This window comes from Falco biarmicus, chromosome 7 (assembly GCF_023638135.1).
Source record: "Falco biarmicus isolate bFalBia1 chromosome 7, bFalBia1.pri, whole genome shotgun sequence".
NCBI lineage: Eukaryota > Metazoa > Chordata > Aves > Falconiformes > Falconidae > Falco > Falco biarmicus.
Window position 1 is genome coordinate 41517211 of NC_079294.1, and position 24117 is coordinate 41541327.

Sequence of the window (24117 nt, forward strand, 5' to 3'; positions counted from 1 at the left end):
AACACAACTTAGTTTAAAAGGAGGTAAAGGCAGCAGCCAAAGAAATCCCAACGGATTCGGGACTTTAAAACCAGGCCCATAACTACACCTTAAAGAAAATTAAAGATAAATCTTGGGCAGTAGACCTTTCTGCCTGCAGCCCTGGCCTTGACCAGGTTCGTGTACAAGGGAGGTCTTTCCTTTCAGTCCCTAAATAATTCAGTTTTTTGAGTTTTCAGTGCTGCTTTATTCTAACATCAAATGTACCAGCCACGGTCTGATACTTTGTATTGCACGTAACCTAAATAACATGCCGAAGGACAAAGATCTAATGAATAGACGGACTGAAAGTGGAAAGTGATGAACATCTCTGTCAGTCGCACAGCATTTTAGGGGCGTCTTTGGTGCTTTCGATAGTTATCAGTAATTTAAGTGAGGATCCAACCTGCACACTCTCCCTAATATTAGGCAGATTAGAGCTTTAAACATAGCTCTTTTTAGGAAGAAAATGAGCAATTGATAGCTGCTATTTCAACAGTTATGGCACTCTTAAAAATAAAAAGGTGAGCACACGAACCACATCGAAACTCGGGTCGTTCCGCTATCAAGCATCCCCTGCCACATCATCCTGAGCTTGTAGTCCGCCCTCCACCGAAGCTCCCGGGTGGCTCGGTGGGAAACGCTCCCGAAACCCCCTGCCCTGGTCCCTGGAAGGGCTGACATTTCCAGTAACCTTTTCTATAGGCGACAGCAGGCACTCTCCTCCGGCTGAGCAAGCCTCCTCACTCCCCGGTGCCAGGTCCAGCCCTGCCAGACTCGGAGCGCTCCCCGCCACCAGGCCAGGTCCTGCCGGTACCGAATCAAGGCCAAAAAAATTCCGGTTGATTTCCCAGGTACCCGCCCGAGGGACTGCCTGCCCTGGGGCGCTCAGCCAGCGCTGCAGAGTCGCTCAGCATCACCGAACTCCCCCATCTCCGGCAATCCTACCGACACCTTTACAGTGGGGCTTCTCATTCCCAGGGGTATTTTTTTAATGGAATACTTAACGCCAGTCAAAGGTTCGAAAAAATTATTCGCACCTCCGCTGCGTTTCGAAGTTCCATCCGCATAAATAATTCCCAGGGACTGAGATTCGGGGACCCAGGGTAGCTGATAACAGCTGATATAAAGGTATATAGATCCGTTGCTCAGCATATTTATGCTTGAAGGCTCAGTCTGTAGGCCAGAGAGCACACCGTGTCGATGCAGACCGGCGGGATGATATGGATTGCTGGCAGCCTTTTTGATAAATATTTTTTAACGTACAGTTTTATTCCTCGTTCTCCAGTGGGTTCATATCTGCAGGGTTAACTCCTCACGCTACCTGTAGCAAGGGTCAGAGCCGTGACCTAAATTAAGGTAGTCACCATTGCCGGCTATTAATGTCAGGAGTAGTGTCCCTAGTGTATGGGGAGAAAAGGAATAAAAAGGGGGAAACAAGAAAGCAGCAAAAAGCGGGCATGCCCGAGCTCACACCCAGGCTGGCAGGCAGCAATAACGAGCCCCGGGGCCCGAGCCAGGAGCCCGGGCACCGCGGACCCGGTGCTCTCCCGGGAGCCGCTCCCGGGGCACCGGCTCCCGCGGGGCTGGGGGGGCCGCTCCTGCGGGCAAAGCCCGGCCCGGCCCCGCAGCGAAGCTCCTCCGGGGGAACCTGCCGGGGTCCCGGCCACCGACGAAACTCTGAGGGGGTGGGGAAGGGACGGAGGGGCCCCTTGGAGCTGGTCTCTCTCTCGGCGCTGGTGGCCCAGAGCAAGGTCTTTCCCCAGCCAGGGACAAGCCGCTGCCCCCCCGCCCCGGACTGTGCCACTTCCCAAATGCAGACCCCAGCGTTCACAGCTGAAGAGGGCTCAGAGCTGCTGGGGCTGGGCTGGTTTTCCCCCTCGGGTCACCCTTTAAATGGTTTAGCACAGGGTTCCTGGGTCCATTTCGGTGTTGTCTTTTCTTTCTCTTCCTCTCCCCTCCCAGCAGAGCTGCCAGCATCTCACCGTTCGGGCCGGTTTCTGGGGAGGAAAAGCCGGGGATCGGGGGGGCAGCCCCTCGCCCCTGAGAACTGCTCTCGCTGCTCTTAATGAAGATTCATTTCTTTAGCCTACAGTCCTGGCTTTCATTATGGAGCCTGTCTCGCTCTGCTCATGATCATTAAGCTGCAGCCCAGTAACTCCCTCGCCAGATCATGTGCATGCTTTAAAAAAAAATGAAAAAAAAAAAATTAAAAGGGAAAAAAAGAGGGAAAAATAAAAAGAAAGACCATTAGTAATATTAGTCATCGTCGTCATCATCATCACCATCATCATCTGGCAGGTCTAAATTAGCTACCCATTATCACAGGCTTTCCACCTGTTTTTTCCCCACCAGCCCCCGTCCCGGGCCGCCCCCGAGCGGGGCTGCGGCGGGGCAGCAGCTCCCCTGCCCCGGGATTCGCCCGGCGCCGCGGGGGTCGCCGCCTCCTCCCCCGCTGCCGGGGCAGCGCGACGCTCACACCGCGAAGGTTTGGGCGGGGGCGATTCCTGTCCGAAAAGGTTATTTGGGATCTTCCATGGAGCTGCCCAAATTACTATTTTTCCCTAGCAGAGAGGACAGGGATGGGGTGGAAGGAAGGTCTCCCTCAGCAGTATCTATAGATAATATTTTCTTCTTCTCTGGCTTTTTCTTCCCATCTTTTTTCCCTGAGCAGATCGGCAAATCAAACCTGGGTCTGTAAAGTGATGCCGAAGAGTCTTCCCTTTTATTTTTTAAGTTTCTGTGGAGTGTCGCTGAACTCGTGAGTTTTGTGTGTGCTTTTATGTCTCCCCAGCTCTGTCGGGTTTTATGAAAATGAGCAGTATTGAAAGCTTTTCCATCCCGCTAGCTGTGAGCCTCACATAAATGATGTAAATGGCTCGAAGGGTTTTTTTCAAGTGAACTGTGTAGATCTGTGAAAATAATATCAGGGTTTTCCGTCAGAATGAGCTTAGCACTGTACTGAGGCGTACCATAATCTGACCCGACACCTCCGACCATCTGCGCTATCTATCTGCCTTCTGATTTACCAAATCTTCACAAGCAAAAGACAAATTGTACTTGATACTAAAGAAAAGACAGCGAGCCCCAGTCCAGCTCCATTTCTGCGGAGAAATGATTGGAGAAAATGTAAATCTGTTTAATTTCGGTCTACGGGCAACTAGCAAAGAAGCTTTCTTTAAGAAGGGAAGAAAGGAAAACAAAAAAAAAAGGGGGGGTGGAGAAGAAAAGAGAAGGGGGAAAGAGACAGTAACAAGATATCAAATTAAGAAGGGATTTCTTTGACAAGCGTTCTAGGGAAAAAAAAATGCATTGCAAAAAGCAGAGGAGAGAACATACTGATCTTAATTCAAAATATATGCTGCCTTTCCGAGCATGGTCCCTAATGTTCTCGGGAAGAAATTGCCACTGAGCGGCTATATGTAGAATAAAGAATGGCTTCTTGATTCCTCCCCCCGCCCTTCTCTCCAGAAAACAAACCCTGTCCTCACAGCTTCCCGGAAAGCGGTTTCATCCCTGCCCCGGCTCGGCTGGGGGAGCCCCGCTCCTACGAGGGGGCGGCCGGGCGCTCACCTCGCCCCCCACCGGCAGCCGCTCGCTCGGGGCGCGGGGCGGGGGGGAACCCGCGGGGAATGATTACTACTAGGTGATCAATATTTCAAAAGATTCCTGAAATCTGTGTAAGTCGCTGTCCTGACCTACAAATGACTTCTCACTCCCCGCGACTGTTCTCGGCGTCTATTCAGGACCATTCAGCCGAAAACAATAAGTTTTTAAATGTAGAAGAATAATAATAGTAATAGTAATGGTGGTAATAATAATAATAATAATAATAATAATAATAATTTAGTTGAACGGAGAAGGGCGCTGGGCTTTTTGCAGATAATGCCTTGTCGTAACAGAGACGGGAAGACACCTATAGGGGCAAGGGGGAGAGTTTTTTCCCTAAATCTTGGCTTTTCTCGCGGTCCTCCCGCTGCATCCATTGTCACCCGACACTCCCAGCATCACTGTTACTGTTACACAGCCGGTTTTTTAACTGATTTCTCAGCTCTGCCTTACTCCCCTCTCCGACCCTGGCTGCGCCAAGCTCCGTGCGTGCAGCACCGGGCCGGAGGGCCCGGCTGTACCGGGGAGGGGCGGGGGGGGTCCCCGCCATCTATCCCACTGCTGGGACCGCTCCCTCCAACTTTCAGGCAGCAAACCGCAGCGGGTGCCCCCTCCCCGCCCCGCCAGCCTACCGCTCTCCCCTGCCCGCAGCGGCGGCGGGGTGGCGGCCCTGGGGCGCGGAGCGGGACGGGACGGGGCGCCGCGGGGAGCGGGGCGGGGAGCGGGGCGGGGAGGTGCTGCGGCCGGCGGCGGGGGCCTTCCGCCGTGATTGGCAGCGGCTGGCAGTGAGTGGCAGCCCCGCCATGGAAACCCGGGAGCCAATCTGCCGAGCCCGGCAGCGAATCAGCCGCTCCCGCAGCAGCGCGGCGGCGGCGCGGAGCTGGGCTTGTGTCTTTTATTTTTTCCTTTTTTTCCCCCCCCCTTTTTTTTTCCCTCTTTTTTTCCCCCCTTCCCTCCCTCCCCCCACGCCCGCCCTCCCCCCTGCTCCATCCTCCTCCTCCTCGCCCCTGCCCACCGCCCCCAGTCGCCGGAGCCGCCGAGCGCTCCCCATCGCCTCTCCGCCCTCCGCCGTCCCTCCCGCGGCAGCTCCGCCGGCGCCGGCGGAGGCAGAAGCGGAGCGAGGGGCGGCCGCGGGGGCCGCTGCCCGCTTCCCCGCCGCGGGGGTGTGCGCGGCGGCGGCGGGCATCGTCGGGGGTGCGCGGAGCGCGGAGCGGAGCCCGGCGCCGTCTCCATGTTCCAGCTGCCCATCCTCAATTTCAGCCCGCAGCAGGTGGCCGGGGTATGCGAGACCCTGGAGGAGAGCGGGGACATCGAGCGCCTGGGGCGCTTCCTCTGGTCCCTGCCCGTGGCCCCCGCGGCCTGCGAGGCCCTCAACAAGAACGAGTCGGTGCTGAGAGCCCGGGCCATCGTGGCCTTCCACACGGGGAACTACCGGGAGCTCTACCACATCCTGGAGAACCACAAGTTCACCAAGGAGTCCCACGCCAAACTGCAAGCCCTCTGGCTGGAAGCGCACTACCAGGAGGCGGAGAAGCTGCGGGGCCGACCCCTGGGGCCCGTGGACAAGTACCGGGTGAGGAAGAAGTTCCCGCTGCCCCGCACCATCTGGGACGGCGAGCAGAAGACGCATTGCTTCAAGGAGCGGACGAGGCATTTGCTGCGGGAGTGGTACCTGCAGGACCCTTACCCCAACCCTAGCAAAAAGCGGGAACTGGCTCAGGCCACGGGACTTACCCCCACGCAAGTGGGCAACTGGTTCAAAAACCGCAGGCAAAGGGACAGGGCAGCAGCCGCTAAGAACAGGTAAGGGGCTGCCCGTCCCGTCGGGGCATGGGCCCCTCTTCAGGGAGGCTTTGCCCCCGCCCGCCGAGGCCGGGGGGCTGTGGGGGCCGGTGCGGGGCACTGCGGCCAGCCCTGCCTCGGGACACGGGGAAACGAGCCCGGGAAGTTTCTCCCCGGGAAATGCAGCGACATAAAGTAAGAGCACTGGGAAAAGCCTACGGCTCTTTTATCTATCTATCTATCTATCTATCTATCTATCTATCTATCTATCTATCTATCTATCTATCTATCTATCTATCTATCTATCTATCTATCTATCTATCTATCTGTCTGTCTGTCTGTCTGTCTGTCTGTCTATCTATCTATCTATCTATCTATCTATCTATCTATCTATCTATCTGTCTGTCTGTCTGTCTATCTATCTATCTATCTATCTATCTATCTATCTATTTATTTAAAAAAGGGGGGGGGGGGGGTCCTCCCCCCGGCTCCCCCTTGGCCGCTCCTGGGGGACCGGGGCGGGGGGGAAGGCGACAGCCCGCCCGGGCACCGTGGGCGGCGAAGCTGCCGTGACCCCGGCAGGACCTGGCGGCAGAAGGGCCGCAAGCAGCGGCCAAGCGGAGCGACCCCCGCTGCAAAGTTTTGCCCGGACATAGACGCACCCGATTCATGTATGTCCACCCGGAGCGGAGCCGGCAATGCCGCTCTGCGGACCCTGCTCGCTTGCAGGGAGCCGCCTTGCCCTAAACCTCAGCCGGAGCCAGCCGGCATCGTTTCTTGGGATATTTTTCTTATTTCTTTACTACTCCTCTTTTTTTTTTTTCCCTTTTAATCTTAAAAAAAAAAAAAAAAATCACGGCTCTAAATGCACGGTGCTACCCAGCACTAGCGGCAGAAGCAGGTGCCCCGGGAAGCGGGGAAGGGAGCAGTGTCCCCCGTTAGCTCCTCTCCAGGAGCCCGGAGCGGGATTCGCATTGTCACCCCGCAGCCCCACGGGCCACTGCGCGCAGCCGGGCGGCCGCACGTCTGGGAAAGGGGCGCTACCATCCGCAGCCCCTTCCCATCGCCTGGGGGGGGACAGGTGTAAAATCTGACGAGGGGGAACCGGGATCGGGGTACGCTGCTGGAATCACCGACCCTTCGGGTGAGGCCCGGTTCGGGGACAAGTTGCGGAGGGGGGTCACAGCCGCCCCGAGCTGTGCTGGCGGAGGAGCTGGGCTGGCCCTGTGGCGGGCGCCCCGGCAGAGCCGCCAGACTGGGGTAACTGGTGTGAGCTGGAGGTGGGGGCTCCGGTCGGGGGGGGCCGTGTGGGGGAAGCGGGGGCTGCAGGCGGGTCCCCGGGGCGCGGAGGGCCGGGCGGTGATGCTGTGTGTGCCGGTTCCTTGCAGGCTACAGCAGCAGGTCCTAACGCAGGGCTCGGTGCGCTCGCTACAAGCGGAAGAGGAGAGCGGCGGGGAGGCGGTGGGGGCCGCCTCCAGCCCCGCGGCCAGCCTCTCCAGCAAAGCGGCCACCTCCGCCATCTCCATCACATCCAGCGACAGTGAATGTGACATCTGACACCACCGCCATGACAAACCGGGGGGAGCGGGAGGTCCAGCTAACCGGTGCCTGCCTGCCTGCCGACGCGACCGGAGCAGCGGGGCTGGCAATCGCCCGCCCGCGGTCGCCAAACCCGGGGTACGGGGCGCTCCCCAGCCACATGCCGCCCGCCCGCGCCTCCCGCCCAGTCCCGTAGCAGACTGCATTAAAAAACGTGATAAACATCGTTGTCGCCTTTATTTCGAGGGATTTGCAGAATTGATGCCTAAAAAAAAAATATTAAAGAAAGCCCAGAAAACTTTAAACAAACAAAAAACAAAACAAACGGAATGCCAAGTTGCAAAATGTCTGAGCTCCTGCTCTTATCCCGCGGGGATGTTTCATGTTGAAAAGACGTTGTTCTTTTGGTTGGGTTTTGCTTTACTTTAAAGGGTTTTTATATATATATATAATGTTTATTTACTTATTTAAGGGATTGCTATGGTAGATTTTTTCTATTATTATTATTATTAATTATTATTATTATTTTTGGCTTGTTCTCTATGTGCACAGGTGACTTGTAGAGCATGTGCAGGACGAAACTGTATGAAGCAGCCTAAAACCATAATAAAATATTTGGTGAACGACCCTCGCATCTGCTTTGAAATGACGGTGTCGGTCTCAAGCCCGCCGGTTTACGCAGAGCAGATCTCCGAGGCCACGGGTATTTCAGCATCAGCTCGGCAGGAACAGAAATAACCGGCTCCCCGGGACCGGGGGTGATGGCTTTGCAAGATGGGGAGCCGGGGGGAGCCGGGATGAAGGGAGGGGAGCGGGGCCGGGGCTGGTGGAGGATGCAGGTGCCCAGGGAAGGGATCCTACAGCTTCTTTTCTGCCAAGGGCTGAGGCTTTTAGCATTATCGGCGGCAAATTTTCCGACGGGGACGAGGAAAAAGGAAAAAGGAGGGAAAAAGGGGGAGAGAACGGGTTAGGGAAAGCCCAGCTGGAGAAACCAAGCTTCCTCCCTCACCTGGCAAATGAGAGGAGAAGATGGGGAATTAAGAGCCCTCCATGCCTGGGGAGGGCCGGATCGGGGGCGAAATAATCCTAAATCCCGGCCCCTGCGATGTGCCAGGGACTGTCCCCACCATCCGCCTCCCTCGCTTTGTTTTGCGGCGGTTTTGCTCGAGGAGACCAAACGCCAGGTCTAAGGAGCGTGCTAAGCTTTTCCCCCCAGCAGAAGGATTTTATATTATACAATTTGACATTGATCTTTAAATCGCCTGAGCTGTGCTTTTTTTGTCTGCTCGGTCTCGTCGCGTTTACTTCCCTGTCCTCAGAGAGATGCCTCCCCGGTAAGCTGATTGCTCGGCTCGTTTGATTTAGCAGGCGAAGCCTTGCAGCGGGGGAAGCCGGGCAGAGCCGACCCGCAGCGGCTGCGGGAAATGCCTCAGCCGCTGCTCGGCTCCGCTCCCCTGCAAAGGCAAGGAGGCTGCCGGGCGGGCACGGGGGCTGCGGCAGCTCCCTGACAGATCAATCTGGTCGTGTTGCCTTTTATCGGGATGTACATTCCCGTCTCGGCAGCGGCTTTTCCCCCTCAGCCTAAATTTGCATTTAAAGCTTGAAAGGCGTTGCCATCGTCGATGGCTAAATCTGCGTTTCATCCCCAATGCATGCGCCTTGGTTTTCCTCACAGACCATCACAGGGACGGGGCAGGTAGCAGGTATTTATTAGCTGGGTTTTTAAGTCCATTTATAAGCAACTCTTTCCCTGGTGGTGTGTAATTCAGGGCGTCGGAAGAGGCAAGTAAGCCGTGTGTTGCGGTACGGGAGCAGCGGAGGGCAGGGGCGGGGAGCGGGGGCAGCGGGGGGGTTTCCAGCTCCCTTGGGGGGTACCCACCTGCGGGAGGGGCCGGAGCGCACCTTGCACCCCAACCTTGCGCCAGGTTTGTTGCCTCTTAAACCCCAGCGGCTTGGTCCCCGACTGAGCCATGCAAGAGGAGCCCGGCTTTGCTGCCCAAACCTCAAACGAAGTGAGGGGGTTTGCCTTGGTTTTGGCCATGGTGGCTTCGCTGGCGGGCAGCGCTTCCCAGCCACGAGGTTTTTGAAGGGAACAAAAGAGGGGTTTGCCCTTAAAACGGAGTCGGCTGAAACACACCGTCTTCGTCCTTTCCTTCCCCGGGAATCGGTGGAACGGCTGGCAATTTCTCCCCTGGCTTCTGCGGGCGCAGCAGCCGGCGCGTGTTGTGGGAATTAAAGCTTTTTAAAGAGACACAGGGAGCGGGGGAAGATGCTGTGAACACACACGCTCAGGCTCTGCTAACGTGGAATTTCTAACTAAAAAAGCTCTCATTTGGACAATAGGCAGCGGCGTGAATATTACCTGTTTCCACAGAGGGCTGTGCAAAGCGGTGCAAAGGCTGCTGTGCCTCCCGAGGGGGTTCCAGAGGGACCCTGCCGGGGATGCTCCGCGCCCCCCGCCAGCCGCAGCGCGGCCACACACCGACCCCTTCCCGAACGGCGGCCGGGGAGGGGAGCGGAGCACGGAGCCGCCCTGAGAAGAGCAGCCCCGCTCCCGGCCTTGCTCGGTGAGGGAGGATCAGCAGAGCCGAGCATCTCCCAGCCCCGCTTACCCACCGCCGGAGCTGCGCAGCGGCCAGAGCCGGGGCTGCGCCGGCCGCGTTTGGCTGTGCCGGTAAAACCCACGGAAGAAAAACACACCCCTTCCCCACTTTTTTTTTTTTTTCCTTCCCACATTGAAAGGCAATGCCCTTCCCCTGGCATTTTCGGTATTTTATTTTTTTTCCTGAAGATCAGCCCAAGCCGTCGCGCTCCGGAGCCTTCGGTTGTTTTTAAAATAATAATAATAATAATAATAATAATAATCAGGGAAGAGGGTGGGAGCTTGTATTTACATTAAACAAAACGCTCAGAAAAGGGTCGCTCAAAAGTCTGCCTTGACCCCTCTCTCCTGGGTTTAACAAAGAAGGAAAATATTGTATCAAAAGTGGAGTGAATGGGGAGGGCGGAGAAGAGAAACAGCTTTTCCTCTCTTCACTTGGGGGGGGGGGCGGGCGGGGGGGAGGGGATGGATGTTTGAATATTTCCGTTTCTTTTGAGAAGCGGGGCAGCTCCGGGCAGGGCTGAATGGGAAAGTCTTGTAAGCGGGCTGGGAGGCTGTCAAACTGCTCACAGTAATCACTGCTAATGAAGGGGTCTCCAGCCCTCCCTGGGACAAAGGATGCTTACGAGTGCTTGCCAGGGCTGAATAGCTAATAAGTTTGCAAGGGGGAAAAATGAGTGAGCTGTCCGTAAATTGATTTCGCAAGAGCTAAAAAAAAAAAAAAAAAAAAAAAAAGAAAGCAAAAGGCTTGCAGGTTGGGGAGAGCCTGGCCCCGGTGCAGCTGGGGACAGAAGGCCCACTTATCTGGGGCGCATTGTCCCAAGCTGGGTGCTACAGAGGAGGGCTGCTGCTGTTTGTGGTGGAAACCGGTGTGGAGGGAGGGGTGGGGGGTGGGCAATGCAGGAGCTCTAGAAAAACCACAGCAGCCTTTCCAGGCCAGGAGCAGTACCCCAGCTGCTGCTGGCACACATGGGTGCTCCCCGCACACCGATCTTCGTGCTCCAGTTTGCACGAGCCTTGCAGAACGCTCATCCTCCCCTGTCCTGCAGCCCAATCCCACAGAAGGGAGTGCCTGTTCCCTAATTCTTCTGCCACTGCCTTTTCCCTCTCATCTAACTGCAACATTTTCTCTGCAGAACAGAAAAAGGGGGGGGTGTCTGGAAAGCTATTGAATATTTTGCCACCACCAGCACCCCACTTGGCTGGGAAGGCTCCTTTACAATGGGTCTGCTTTGGCATGCTGGCCTGGGAGCTGGAGGTTAGAAAGGAGGCTGGGTTCGTTGGGAAGCACCCTTGTGTGACAAGAAGACTGTATATGTCATAGCTGGGGGAAGCATGAGAGTGAGCTGCATTTTGGACCTTTCATGCATCCAATTAAAGGCTTGGGAGGATCAGACTATTGCAGATCCATTTACCCCTGGCCAAGGCAGGGGTAATACCGTGAGAGAGAGCATAATACTCCCCAGTGATGCCTGTGCCTGCCTGTCAGCAATGCTGGATACTGGCTTTTCTACATGCATGTTCTTTCTTTCTTTCTTTTCCAGGAAATCTAAATGTGTTTGCTGGAGGGGAAGGTAGAAATGTGGAAGGCTAAAGGGAAAAGGCACTGTGGGGTGCAGAAGCTGCCAAATTGACCTGTCCTCTCTCCTGTCCCCTCCGCAAAGCCACCCCACAGCCCCAGCACCCACAACACAGTCTGAACCCTGAGCTGACCTTGGGGGCCCAGAGGGCAAGACCTAGCTGGGAATCAAGGGAAGAAACATGTCATCTTAGATCCCCCGAGGGATACAGCACTTTGCACTCTATTGCCATTTATTCTCAGCATCAGGGTGACAGATAAAGCCCTTGGATTTCTGTTCCCTTCTGTATCAGGACAGGCTGAAAGACCCCCAATAAAAGGCCAGGAAATGGCTTCCCTTCCTTCATCACTTGCTGTATTCAGCCTAAGGCCCCATCAAAAGGCAGATATTCCTATTTTAACTCTGCTGCCTTCTGATCTGTGACACAGACTTCTCTGACACACACCTTTCCCTTCAAAAAATAAGATTTGGAGGGAAGTTTCCAACTTCAAACTTTATAAAAGCAAAGTGGGTTTACATATTTGTCCCCTCTGCCTCTTCCCAGAGGTGTGGGAGAGGGGCTGTGGCCTCCACACTTTGTTAGTTTGTCCCCTTACAATTAGCAGAGCTGGTGCCACTCCATCCTGTTGGAGTCAGCCCCGAGGCATCAGCTCTCACCACCACTTCCATTATTTCTGTCCCTAAAAACAATGCCAGTCACCCAGTGCTCTTGCCTTGCAGGCTCTTCTCACACGGTATAAAGTAAAACCCAAGGGGCTTTCCTTGCATTTTGGGATTGCCCCATAGTGCTGAGCTAAACCCACCCCCGTGGTCTTCCCTGCCATGACCCACACACATGGCAAATGGGTAGCATGGGATCTGCACCCTCCACACTTATGGCCAGAGAAAAAGCATCTCCTCTGCAGCAATGCCCAAGGAGGTGTTAGTGGGTCCTCCAGGACTGCCTTCCCACCGTGCCTATCCCAAGCCAAATAAAGACAGTGATGGTGTCAGACAGGAATGGGAGCTTGCTGTCACCAAAATCTGGATTTGAAGTTTACCTTCAGACAAGCAGGACAGCCTTGTCAGGAGCGTATCCACATGGAGACCAGGCTCATGAGGTGATCTCTCTCCCCCAGCATGCCTTCATCCAGCGCAGACTCCTGACTGGAAAGCATCTGGCAGCAGTTTAGTTCTTTATTGTCACAGTAGAGACATGTCATGGAGCAGGCAGCCACTTTGCCATGTCTGCACTATTAAATGACACGTCCTTGCAATGCTGCCTGCTGGTGGTGGGCCCTGCTCCATGCTTTTCAGCCCTCTCACCCTCCAAATTGGGTGGCAGTGTCCATCCTGCTGATGGGAAAGGCTCCGCACCCCATGCTAGCTGTTGAACTGGTCCCCAGGGACCATGTGGGACAGTTCTTCCCAGTGTGAGGCAACCCTGTGCCAGGGACTCTTCTAACGTTTTAATAGGATAAGTGTTGAACCTCAGTGCCCTTATATGTGTTCATGTACAGATACAGCCAGACTAAATCACTTGAGACATCACAAACAGCCTAAAGGATTTAGACACATCTCTTTATTTCCATTTAAAGCTGTTCCTCTTGATACTTTTTTTTGTTGTTGTTGTTATTTGTTAGTGGCCTGATATGAAGCGAAGATGTGAAAAGAGAGGTTATCATAATCTAGCAGTATGAGTAGAACAGGACATCCATTTGTCCTGAGCACCCACACCATATTTGCCCTAGTCTCAGAAGTTCAATCCCTTTGAAAACTTTACGCGAGCTGAATGCAGGTTTTGGAGGGGAGCCCCCAGGAGATACCGCCACTGCTGAGATCTGCATCTGCATCCTCACAGACAGGTATTGATCAGCAGAACAAGCTTCTCAGCCTTTATTCAATAACTCCATAGTAACCTGCAATGACACACTATTTGGGGCTTCACTAGGATAAGTGGGGAGTTTTATTCTAGCAGTACCATCTCTTTTTCAAGACCAGTTAATTTCAATGGAGAGCTCTACAATGGGAGAGCAGGGCATGATTTTTTTCAGCTGGAAGACTTTTGCTGTGTTGAATCTTCTTTCAATGACCATTAGTGACTTGATTCAGAACAAACCCACCCCTTTCCTCCCAAAGCAATTATTGAAACGCTTCCATACCACATAGTTGTAATACTAAGGTAGCCGAGGACAGTATGACAGGTCTTCTGGAACATCATACCATAGGATAATTCCCTGTTACATGTGCAGTGAAGCCAACCACACAGAGACACACAGATCTGGTGCTTTCCAGGCACTTCAAAGGCACACAAGGACATGCAACCATTCCTCAGGGAGCAAACTGTCGTGTATATAAGCTGGGGAAAAAGCCCTCTTATAAACATCTCTATTAGGACATTTATACTGGAAATGGCTCTTCAGGCCAGGTTGTATCTTAAGTCAGTTTGAAGGCTTTGTGCATTGTTCTTCAAAATTACTTTGGCTCGCAATCGCTTTCTCATGTGCCTGCTCCTGTGCAGGTTGGCAGCCAGTCCCTGGAGCTGCTGTGGGGTTGATGTCCCCACAACTGACATGAAGGAGGTTGGTCTCTGCAGGACACCAGCACAGTCAGTAGAAGAGAGATGTTCTCAGGTAGATGGCTCAGAGCACCTAATCCCACCCTAGTTAGGCTAGCGCAGTAATCCAGCACTGTCACTCTGGCTCTGTTGCCCAGAGAGACCATCCCACCCTCCTCCCCCTCCATCCTTAGCAGGAAGAAGATCTAGACAGTTTTAAGCAAGATCAGATCTCTAATCAAGTTCACCGTCTGTGAAAGCTTTCCTCTGCCTATGGAGTTTCTGTGAGTATTGTTCTCTCTCAATCAGTGATCCTTTTTATCCCTTGACATCCGCAAGCACTGAAGGAGTGATGCTAATCAATTTAGTTGTTAAATGTAAACTGCTGGAGTATTTCCCAGGAGACTTGTTTGGCAGGTCACTCTTGAGTCAGAAGTACTTCAGGACTTCAGTGGTGTCTTCTGTAGGGAATGGCTCTTGAAGCAATACTAGAATCACATTGGTACTTACGAGCACATGGTTCATGGCTCCTTGGTGAATCTGCTCACCCATTTCCAACTTTTTGAAGCTGTTTTTCCCAGTAATATTTCATTTAATTACTATGCAATGCTAATACACATTAACAGAATCCCAGAATGGTTGGGGTTGGAAGGGATCTCTGGAGGTCACCCAGCCCAATCCCCTGCTAAAGCAGGGTCACCTACAGCAGGCTGCACAGAGCCGCATCCAGGGGGGGTTTGAATGTCTCCAGAGGAGACCCCACAGCCTCTCTGGGCAGCCTGTGCCAGCACTCGGTTACCCTCAAGGTAAAGAAGTTCTTCCTCATATTCAGGTGGAACTTCTTGTATTACAGTTTGTGCCCGTTGCCCCTTGTCCTGTCGCTGGGCACCGCTGAAAGAGCCCGGCCCCGTCCTCTTGGCACCAGCCCTTCAGGTATTTGCATACAGCGCTAAGGTCCCCTCTCAGTCTTCTCTTCTCCAGGCCAAGCAGCCCCAGCTCTCTCAGCCTTTCCTCAGAAGGGAGATGCTCCAGTCCCCGCATCATCTTCATAGCCCTCAGCTGGAACCTCTCCAGTAGTTCCTTATCTTTCTTGAACCCAGAAAGTTCGTGAGTCCAGAACTGGACACAATACCTACTACAGTATTTTAGCTGGTGTCTACCATTTTCTTTTGGCTTTGCTTCTGCTGGAAACTCACTGTCTCCAAGAGCTGAGAAGTCAACAGACTCACTTCTCTGTTCCTAAAACTCTTCATTAAAGAGCTGAGCTGCAGGAACTCAGCTAAAAATCTTCCTTACATGGCATCATTGGTGTGCACAGGACTTGGATATGGTTCTTCACCCTGGGTCCCTGCAGTGTTAGGACTTGCCTGTCACCCATCTTTCATCACCCATTGACTTTCAAGTGTCTTATCTCCAAAGTAAGTGTTTGTAGGACTGGGGCTTTAAACAGATGAAATATAGAACATTAAGGTTTGTAATGCAGCCTGAGAGTAAAGTGAATGAGCTGCTCTGTCTGTGGCTTGTTTTTTTAGAGACAAGTATTTGTTCTATTACTTATTGATGTTGCTAATTGCCATCTGAGGATTTGGATGGGAGGGGGAGCAGGCTGCATTGCTGAATGTGAAGCCCTCCTGACATAAATGAGGTCTGAGAAGTAAAGAATTTGCTGTAGCAGTCCTGGAATATGTGCTGCATTTTGCAAAGGCACCCAGTGCTCTGCTTCTCCATGCAGAAAGATTGCTGCCAGTCCTCAGCTCTTTTATTTAGAAAGCCACAAAAACTAGTTTCTTCATTTTAAAGTCCTAAATTTGAAAATGCTCACCCAAGAACTCAGGTTTGGGGCATGTTTGAAGGGAGAAAAAAATCAATTTTAAAACATTTTTTAAATATCTTTGATTTGTAAAATCACATTTAAATATGTTTTCTCAATGTGGGATCAGAACACCCCAGCTAGGAAATGTTTGCTTTTCTGAATCAAAGGCAAAAGTCTTCTCCCTTTCTCATGCCCACACACATTACACACACATATACACACAGAGGGAGGAGGATACGAGGGATGGAGCTCTTAGTGTTCTGTCTAAACTAAATGTTCATTACAGAAATAAACGTGCTTAGAGGAGAAAAAATCACCATTGCATCCACATTCGACATTTAATAGGTTATTTCTTTACATGTATAGCAAACATCTTTTTATATAGCTGATATCTCTTGTATCGGAGCATGAACATTAACCTCCTACAATTCACCTTGGTTTGCAAACTGTAAGAATCAATTCACCTAAGATGGATGTTCACATCTAGTTAGCTTTCTGCATTATCTCAGCTGGAGAGGTCACTAAAAATAGTTGTATAGCACTTTAAATTTTCAACAGGGAGACTTTATTATCGTTTAGATCCATCATCGTTACTTTACCTACCATGGTTCTTCCAGCTGAAATAATGCACAGAGCTGGTAGTGGCTAAGTGTTTTCAGAGTTCATGCACTGATGAGCAGGACAGCTTGGACAATATCTGAATTGCTAGCAACAGCAAACTGAGCAAGCTGCATGGACAGTGTAACACTGGTTCAGTAAATCCCCACTGCTTCAACTATTTCATCAAGAACTGCCTCTTTTTTTCTGCTCTCTTGCACCACAGAAACAGGAGTGAGCTGTCACTGTGTGCTACCCTGATAGGGCAAACTGTTATCTTCATGACTAGCGGACCTCAGCCTCCCTCTGGTCCCACTGAAGTCAACGGGGTATCTGTGCCAAGAAGTATCGAGGGGCTGCACGGTCACATCCACATTGTGTGAGACAGGGTCACAGAAGAAAGGCTGTTCTTAGTGGTGCAGCATGATTTTAATTTGCTATTTTTATTACCTTTAACAATTTCCTGTGTTTTCTTAGGAACAAGTCACCTTGCTGAGGCTCTCAGGGCCTTTCAGGCATTAGAACTTGCTGTTCACATAGCCTGTGCTGTACATACATATGGATGCGGGTATATGTTTGGGCTGTTCAGGTTTCGTTGTGGTACTAGATTGACCCAGTCATTATAAAGTTCTTAAGCTTCACCTTCCAAGCACACACACGTGACAGCACAGTGCCTTGGCGCAGCTGCTCACACTGGCATTGCTGATCCTGTTTGCAGTTGTTGCAGATATTTATTTAAGTGATGGGGGTAAGGCTTAGAGAAGACATAAAATGCCTGGGAGCATCAGCCACGTATCAGAAGACGCAAAGAGCAATGGAGCAGACTCCCTCATTACATTGCAAAGTAGGTGTAATTAATGAAATGCTTCTTTCATTTCTTTAATAGAATGGTATTAATTATTTGTTGCATAGATAAATGTTCTTTCCTTCAGCATTAGTTGCTGAGCTCTATGTCGCATCTCGCTGTCAGTTCATGCCATATCCAAACACATCTTAAGATTAGCAACAGGTTCCTGTTGACTTCAGTGGCCATTAGATTGGGTCCTGCTACAGCCACACAAACCTGCAGTTTTCTGAGGTTTAATTAACTGGACGTAAAAAACTTTGTAACAAGCTGCACAATAGAGCCTAAGAGAAATCTCCTTCCACCCTTGCAGTTCTGCATCAGAACTCTGGAAGAGGCTGTGCTAGCAGGCGCTAAGGAAATCCAGGCAGTATCTCACTGTCTTGGGGCTTGCTGAAATGGGCTACAGCTTGTCTCCCAGAAGCAGAAGGAAACTGTCTCGGGGTGGGTATCAAAATGAACAGGACTTTGGCCATGTCAAAGAAAAGGTGTAGACTTAACTTTCTCGGTCTGAGTGGTATATAAGTCAAATGGAAGTTAGCCATCGAGCAGGAGTTTGGGAACATTTTCAACTGCTAGCATCTTCTTGAATGATGGAAGAAATACACATCTGTGGTCATTGTGTGGTCATTTTCCTGTCTCCCATTTCTGCCCCAGAGAAGTTTCAGGAACTGGTCTTAGAAAAATGAGCTACCTGAATTTTTTATCCTGCAAAGGTTTGTTTATGAGGAGAATCCTTCAATTCCTGCTGTTCATACAAGTCAGGACCAACCATACCCAGCTGGCATCTTCTAATAGCCCAAGGATGAAAGTTCCAGGTTCCAAGGAAGTTGATGGACCTTCAAGTCAGGAATACACCAGATTAACAAAGCTCTTAGTAAAAGTCAGCAAACGCAGAAGTCTGTAAACTGGGGGCTATATTGACATGATGGGTTAAACACGGCTTTTGTGTCCAACAAGGATGAGGCACACAGATGGTCTAGCATTACACACACTCACAGAACAGCTGTGTCCCTGCCTCAGCCCCTGATCCCAGCCTCCCAGGCTCAAACTGCATCCCAATGGTCTCTGCCAGCCACCCCAGCATACCGGCATCCCTGTGGCACTGAGACACTAGAGGTGCCAGATCCCAAAGCCAACAGGAATTGGTGCGAGTCTGAGGCACTTGAGGGAAGTGCTTGGGTGTTTGCATGGTGGATCCTCTGCCCTGCAGTGGTTGCCTGTTTGCTCATGACAAACCCCACCTTGTCCATGTGCTCTTTGCTTTAGTATCATTTCAAACCCCATGGTCCCCTCCTTCCTGCTTTTCCTCCTCCCCAGCCCTCTCCCATCACCCACTGAGAGCCCTTCTCCCTTATCTCTCTGGAGCTTATCTAATCCCCACCTAGGCTCACAAAAAGACCTGGCACCAACATACTACTGTCATATGGTCCCCTCTGCTAATGCTACACACCTTCTTCTCACCCCCTGTCTGCCCTCACCACACTGAGCCCAGAGGTCAACATGACCTGACAGCAGCAGAAGATGCCAGGAAAGAACAGAAGAATATCACAGTCCTGTAAGGCTCCCCCTCAGCTGGGGACTTTCCAAGCCAGAAGAGGATTTCTCTACTGCAAACCTCCCTTTGAATGGTGAAAACTGTTTACTAACTGTAGCATCTCATGTCTCAGCATATGGAGCCCATGGTCAGCACAATGGGTTCTTGTCCAGTTCATAGACACTCCTGTTCCACAAAGAATTATATCCTAATTCTTGGTCGAGCTGCGTTAATTGTCACAGCATCACCTGTCTGGAGGCTCTGCCATGATCACTTTTTTTGCATCACATGTAAGAAGAAATACAAACAAAGCATTGTTTATCTCCTGCTGTAACAATCACTCATCTCTTAGAATCACACAAATCCCATGAATTTTCCCCATTCAATTATTAACAATTAAAGCATTGATTGTTTTCAATGTGGATGTCTTCTTGATGCGAAAGGCCCAAGTAAAAACAAAGACCACCACACGAGAGTTACAAACTCTGTGGATAATGCATTTTAATCAACACTGGATCCCTCTTTTTTTTTTTTTTTTAGTTTATTTTGTGGAGTTTAGGGCTGCAGGTGAAAGATTTAGCTAGCTGGAGAAAAGCCTAATAGCACTGAAAGAAACAGGGGTGATTTCAAATCTCCTTTGAAAGAGAGATTCTCCTAATGGTTTTTCAGTCTCTACTCTCATTCTATAGAAAGACTGATTTCTGTGCCATACCTCAAAGGAGCATTTCCACATGGAATTCCCAGCAAAGTGGTGGGCAAGTGAGCATGGGGCTGCAGACGCCTCAGTCCATGTCGAGTGCAGAGCCTACCAAAGCCCTGAAGGTGGTCTTGGTGGGACAAAGGGACAAAGACATGATGGTAAGCAAGAAGCAGAGGAGCCAGTACCTGACATACAGACCCTGACGGGTGCTATAACACATTTAGATTTATTTGCACCCCCGTTTGCATCCATAGTCCTCTGGTAGCTCCTCCGAGTGTGCACAAGGGAAGAGGTTGGCACCGACCCCTGTGTCTGTGCAGCTGATTTCAGACCCCAAGGACAAGCATCTACTATTTCTCCAGTAGCACGAGCGGGTCCCCTGGCACTGCCTCTGGAATAAAAATGCATAAATTCAGGCTGAGGAGAGGAGATGATGCTGGAGCACACAAAAACCAGCCGGTGGGGACTATCCCTTTGCCTTTTGGGAAGGGGCAGCAGCCTGGATTAGGGTTAAACGGATTTGTGCTTGCAGGACCCTGGGCCTCTAATTGGTTTTTTTTTTTAATTCCTGTAATCCTGGATGATTTGGAGCAGATGCTTCGAGATTACTGCCAAGGCCCAAAGGTGACTGCAGGAAGAAAACAGTCCGTGCCTGGCTGGCAGCAGTGCAGCAGGCTGGGGGTCTCACTATGTTAGGGGGGCTTCTCCCCTTTTCCACTGCTCAGAGGGGCTGCGACACCAGTGGGATTGGTCTGAGCTGGGTTTTGGTCCTGCGCCAGGATTTTGGGTGACTGGAAGTCGCCTTTGCCATCCCAGCAGCCTGCAGGCATGAGAGGATGGAGCCCATTCCCCAGGAGGTGGCTGATGGGAAAGACAAAACCATACGGAGTTGCCAGAGAGAGTTTATTTTTCCTGCCTGCTCCCAAGCACGTGTGAAAATCCCCTGGGTGTTGGCAGAAACCCTCGCACCTGAAACCCCAACGCAAGGCCGCGAAGGCACCCCAGCAGCCAGCCACAGCCTTGGTGGGTCCTGTGGAGAGACTTCTGTATTACCCAGCATCACAGGAGGAGGCTTCAACTGCTGTCAAATACAACACACCAAATATTGACGGGAACAGACTTTTTGATAGGGCCCGTTGCGATAGGACAAGGGGTAAGGTTTTTAAACCAAAGGAGGATAGCTTTAGACCAGATCTAAGGAAGAAATTTTTTACAATGAGGGTGGTGAAACACTGGAGCAGGTTGCCTGGAGGGATGGTAGATGCCCCATCCCTGGAAACATTCAACGTCAGGTTGGACAGGGCTCTGAGCAACCTGATCTAGTAGAAGATGTCCCTGCCCACTGCTGGGGATTGGACTAGATGGCCTTTAAAGGTCCTTTCCAGCCCAAACCATTCTGTGATTCTATGATAACCTATTATACAGGGGCTTGTTCTTGGCTTAGCATCATCTTGAAGCTTTTCTCCAGGTCACCTCTGGAACTGGGCAGCTCCTGCCCAGCTTTCACAGGAAAGACCAAGGGGCAGCATTGGACAGAGGTGTGGGAGAGGAGGGTAGTGAGTTTGGTCCACAGGATAAGTGAAAATGAAGTTTCTCCTATACCAGTTCAGGGACTTCTGAGGATATCTCAAAAAAACCCCAGCCTATAACCACCTTCTTCACAATGTAAAAATTAATTTAAGACGATGCCCAAGAATACTTCGTGAAGTCCTTGGGTTTTGTTGGCCCAACAAGACTCCTTGCTGTCCACTCACTAGCTCTTCCATCCTCTGCCTCTTTAGAGCTCCAGGTAGGATGAGATGTAACCTGGATTTGATCTTTGGGAAGCGGTTGCCTAACCTGATATAAAATATTAGGAGCCTGCGTTCAAAACCAATTCTGTCTTTGTCTGTGGATTCCAGCAGTAACTCTGCAAGTCTCTAATGCTGCAACTTCAAGCAACCATTTAGGCTAAAATTTCTTCTCTGATTTTAAATATTTAACAAATACCATACAAAGATATGTGGTATCTGCAATATTCATAGCCCTGGTGGCAGGCTGAAAACCTTTGGATTTGGCATGGGGTTATTTGAGGTTTTCCTTTGAAGATCAGTAGATTTCTGTTGTTTCTTTGTCATTGAACATTGCCATAAAACATTAATAACATGTAACTGATAATTCATAGCCCATTTGCGATAATCTGATGGCCCAGAGATGGTTGCAGTAAACAAAAGCATATCTTAAATAGCTTAAAGCAAGATGTGTGTACAGGCTGACTTGTATGTGGCAGAGATTAACTACGATTATTAATAATTACAAGCCCCAAGCCAGGAAAGCACTTAAGCACAATCTTATGCCCCATTGGCTTCCCAGGGCAGCCTCTCCATCAACACCCGGGAGACTTCAGCATGTACCGAGGCTCAGCGCCGGCCTGGGGTGCGTCGGAGCCAGGACCACTGTGCCAGGGCTGCAAGGACCCCCTAGCATGAAAGCTGCCATGCAGGTGGGTGGCAGCAATGCCTTCCTCATGAGATGGGTGTTGCTTGGAAAGGAAGAGTTTCTCTGGTAACGTTAACATTAAAGGTTTGGATAGAAAAGCTTACAGCCAGGCAGTTTTATCGCTGCTCAACAAAGCCGGCTGCTTAGAGAGGCTTTGGCTCGGGCTATTTAAAGGTGCCATTGATCCCCAGCCTGCTGCCTGCCGCTAGAATCTCCTGGGCTGCAAGGGAGTGAGACCTCAGGCCGGCTGAGGGTGGCAGGGAGAAACGGGGTCCAGGCCACACGGGCCCCTGGAAAGCATGGCCATGTGGGAGCACTGAAGGTGTTCATGGTGATGTTGGCCACCAGAAGGAGACCCATGAGCGGTGCTGTGGCTGTGTCCTCACACACAGTGTCATGCTCCGGAGCTGTCTCGGTGTCCAGGCAGGGCTCGTCCAGCTGGCACCAAGTGTCACCTCCCACGACACAGCAGTAACCGCAGGGATCAGCCACACAAATACCGGCCTTACCGGTCCTGAACCGTGCTGGGGCCGGGCCAGCCCAGGTGGCGGCAGGGGCAGGCAGCAGCAGCGGCGGGTCCCCCCGCTCGGGGGGGAGTGTCTGCAGGGGACCCCACGGCCGGGGCGAGGGCAGAAGGAACCGGAACCGCCGGGTCTTTGTCAATTCTATTTTCTCCCAGACAGGACCAGCTGAAGCCAAGTTCTGGGTAAGGCTCTGGGCTCCAGTTCCCACTTCAGCCTGCCCCCACCTGATTAAAGCTGCTCCCACTGACACAGCCCCTGACTCCTGGCCCCGCCCAGGAGCAAAAGAGTCTGAACTGGGGGGGGGGCACCCGCGCACTGTGCCGGTGCCCTGCGGCAGCTGCTGGCCCCCTCCGGCCGCCGCTCAACCCAAATCCCGGCTCCCAGCCTGCGGAAGGAAAGGGAATCCCTGCCGGGCGGGCGGGGAGAGCGGGGCAGCGGGGGGGGCGGCAGCGGGGGAGCGGGGCAGCGGCGGGGGGGAGAGGGGCAGCGGGGGTGGGGGGCAGCGGGGGAGCGGGGCAGCGGGATAGCGGAGCGGCGGAGCCCCCGCTGCGGCCCCGGCCCCGGCCCTGGCGCGGAGCAACAGCTCCACCGTGTGCAGAGACGGGAGCCTGAGGACACCGGCCGCGCTCAGCCACCCCTTGTCACATCTATGCCTTCATTTACTTCTTTTCTTCCTTTAATTGAAGGAAAAAAAAAAAAAAAAGAAAAAAAAAAGCAAGCCGAGACACCGCCGCTGTTTCAAAGGGCACCTCCGCAGCCGGCGCTGCAGGAGCGGTACCTTCGGCACTGCGGGGCTGGGGAACGCGGTGCCTGGCACTGCCGAGTACAGCCGGCACAATCCTGCTGCACGGCGTCTTGCCAGGGCCTGCCGCAACACTGCGTGGGCCCCGTTATTTGCTTTTAGCCCACTTTTGAACACTTGCCAAGGGACAGATTCTCCCTGATTACCCTTTTCTGCTTCTTCCAAAAGGACAAGGTCGCAGATTTGTCATTCTTTTGGTTTGACTTGTCATTCCTCCAAGGGCTGCAACCGTTCAACAGTCCCATCGGAGTCTACCTCTTGCCAAAACAGTCCAAACACAACAAACCACAAAACCGTATTTTGTGCTCACTCAAATATGCTTAATCAGTGTCTGAGGCCATCCTTTTGACAGACCTCTCAGCTGGGTGCCAAGCACGGCCGGGTCCATGCTCACCCAGGGCAGCCTCAGAGCGCTGCAGGATGGTGTTTCTCATCCACATAGCTTAGCAGGAGCCTGGGCAAATGCTCCAGTTGGAGCACAATTACAATTACAATTAGCCGTGCCTGTATGATGCCAGGTATCGCTCTGGCTGGTGGCTGTGACGGGGCAGTGTTTGAGGCCACTGCTCCTACTGGGCTGGGACCAGCTCTGGGAAACTCCGGGAAACCCCAGGGATGGTTTGTAGGGTAAGGGTTGGCAAACCTCACCTCCCAGCCTGGTGAATGAAAACACGGGGCCATGCTAGAGCTATATAAGAAGGAGGATCTCTGGGGGCAAATAGGCTGTGTTCATTGTTCCCCACTCCCTGGGGGTTTTCTCTGGCTTTGCTGCCCTGCAAAAGGCAAACCTGCCTCACATGGCTATGTCAGTTCTGGGTCAAGTTATAAGGCTGTTTCTTCCTGATGTTTTTGGTATCTGCTGCCATTCCCACAGACACACACAGCGAGATCCCCTTGCTACAGTTGTTTGCAGGGAGGGAAGCACATTTATTTCCCTAGTGATCTCTGCAGATGTTTGTTGCCCTTCCCCAATGAGGTCGGGTGGCCAAACACCCCTGTAGCCCCCAGGAAGGCAGCAGTGGGTGTCAGGGTTGAGGGTTGAGCGTTCCAGGCCAAATCCCTGACAAAAAAGCACTTCACACAGCCTTCCCTCTTTCCAGAGATGTCTCTGGCTGCAGCTGATGCCAAACCATCTCAGGAAAGCTCTAAATCCTGT

The 24117-nt window shown here is 52.1% G+C and overlaps 1 protein-coding gene across 1 annotated transcript; it reads left to right on the top strand.

Moving 5' to 3' along the window:
* The first annotated feature begins 4423 nt into the window (after window positions 1-4423).
* On the top strand, window positions 4424-7232 carry SIX6 (SIX homeobox 6). Its single transcript, XM_056346523.1, has 2 exons — window positions 4424-5430; window positions 6798-7232. Exons 1-2 carry the CDS (start codon window positions 4859-4861, stop codon window positions 6964-6966), a joined length of 741 nt encoding a protein of 246 aa, XP_056202498.1. The 5' UTR covers window positions 4424-4858; the 3' UTR covers window positions 6967-7232.
* The last annotated feature ends 16885 nt before the right edge of the window (window positions 7233-24117 follow it).

What these genes read in the sequence shown, in the direction of transcription:
- SIX6 (XM_056346523.1), top strand. Translation starts at nt 4,859, where the DNA reads ATGTTCCAGCTGCCCATCCTCAATTTCAGCCCGCAGCAGGTGGCCGGG. An exon ending in GCAGCAGCCGCTAAGAACAG is followed by an intron (nt 5,431 to 6,797) that starts GTAAGGGGCTGC and finishes GGTTCCTTGCAG; the next exon opens with GCTACAGCAGCAGGTCCTAA.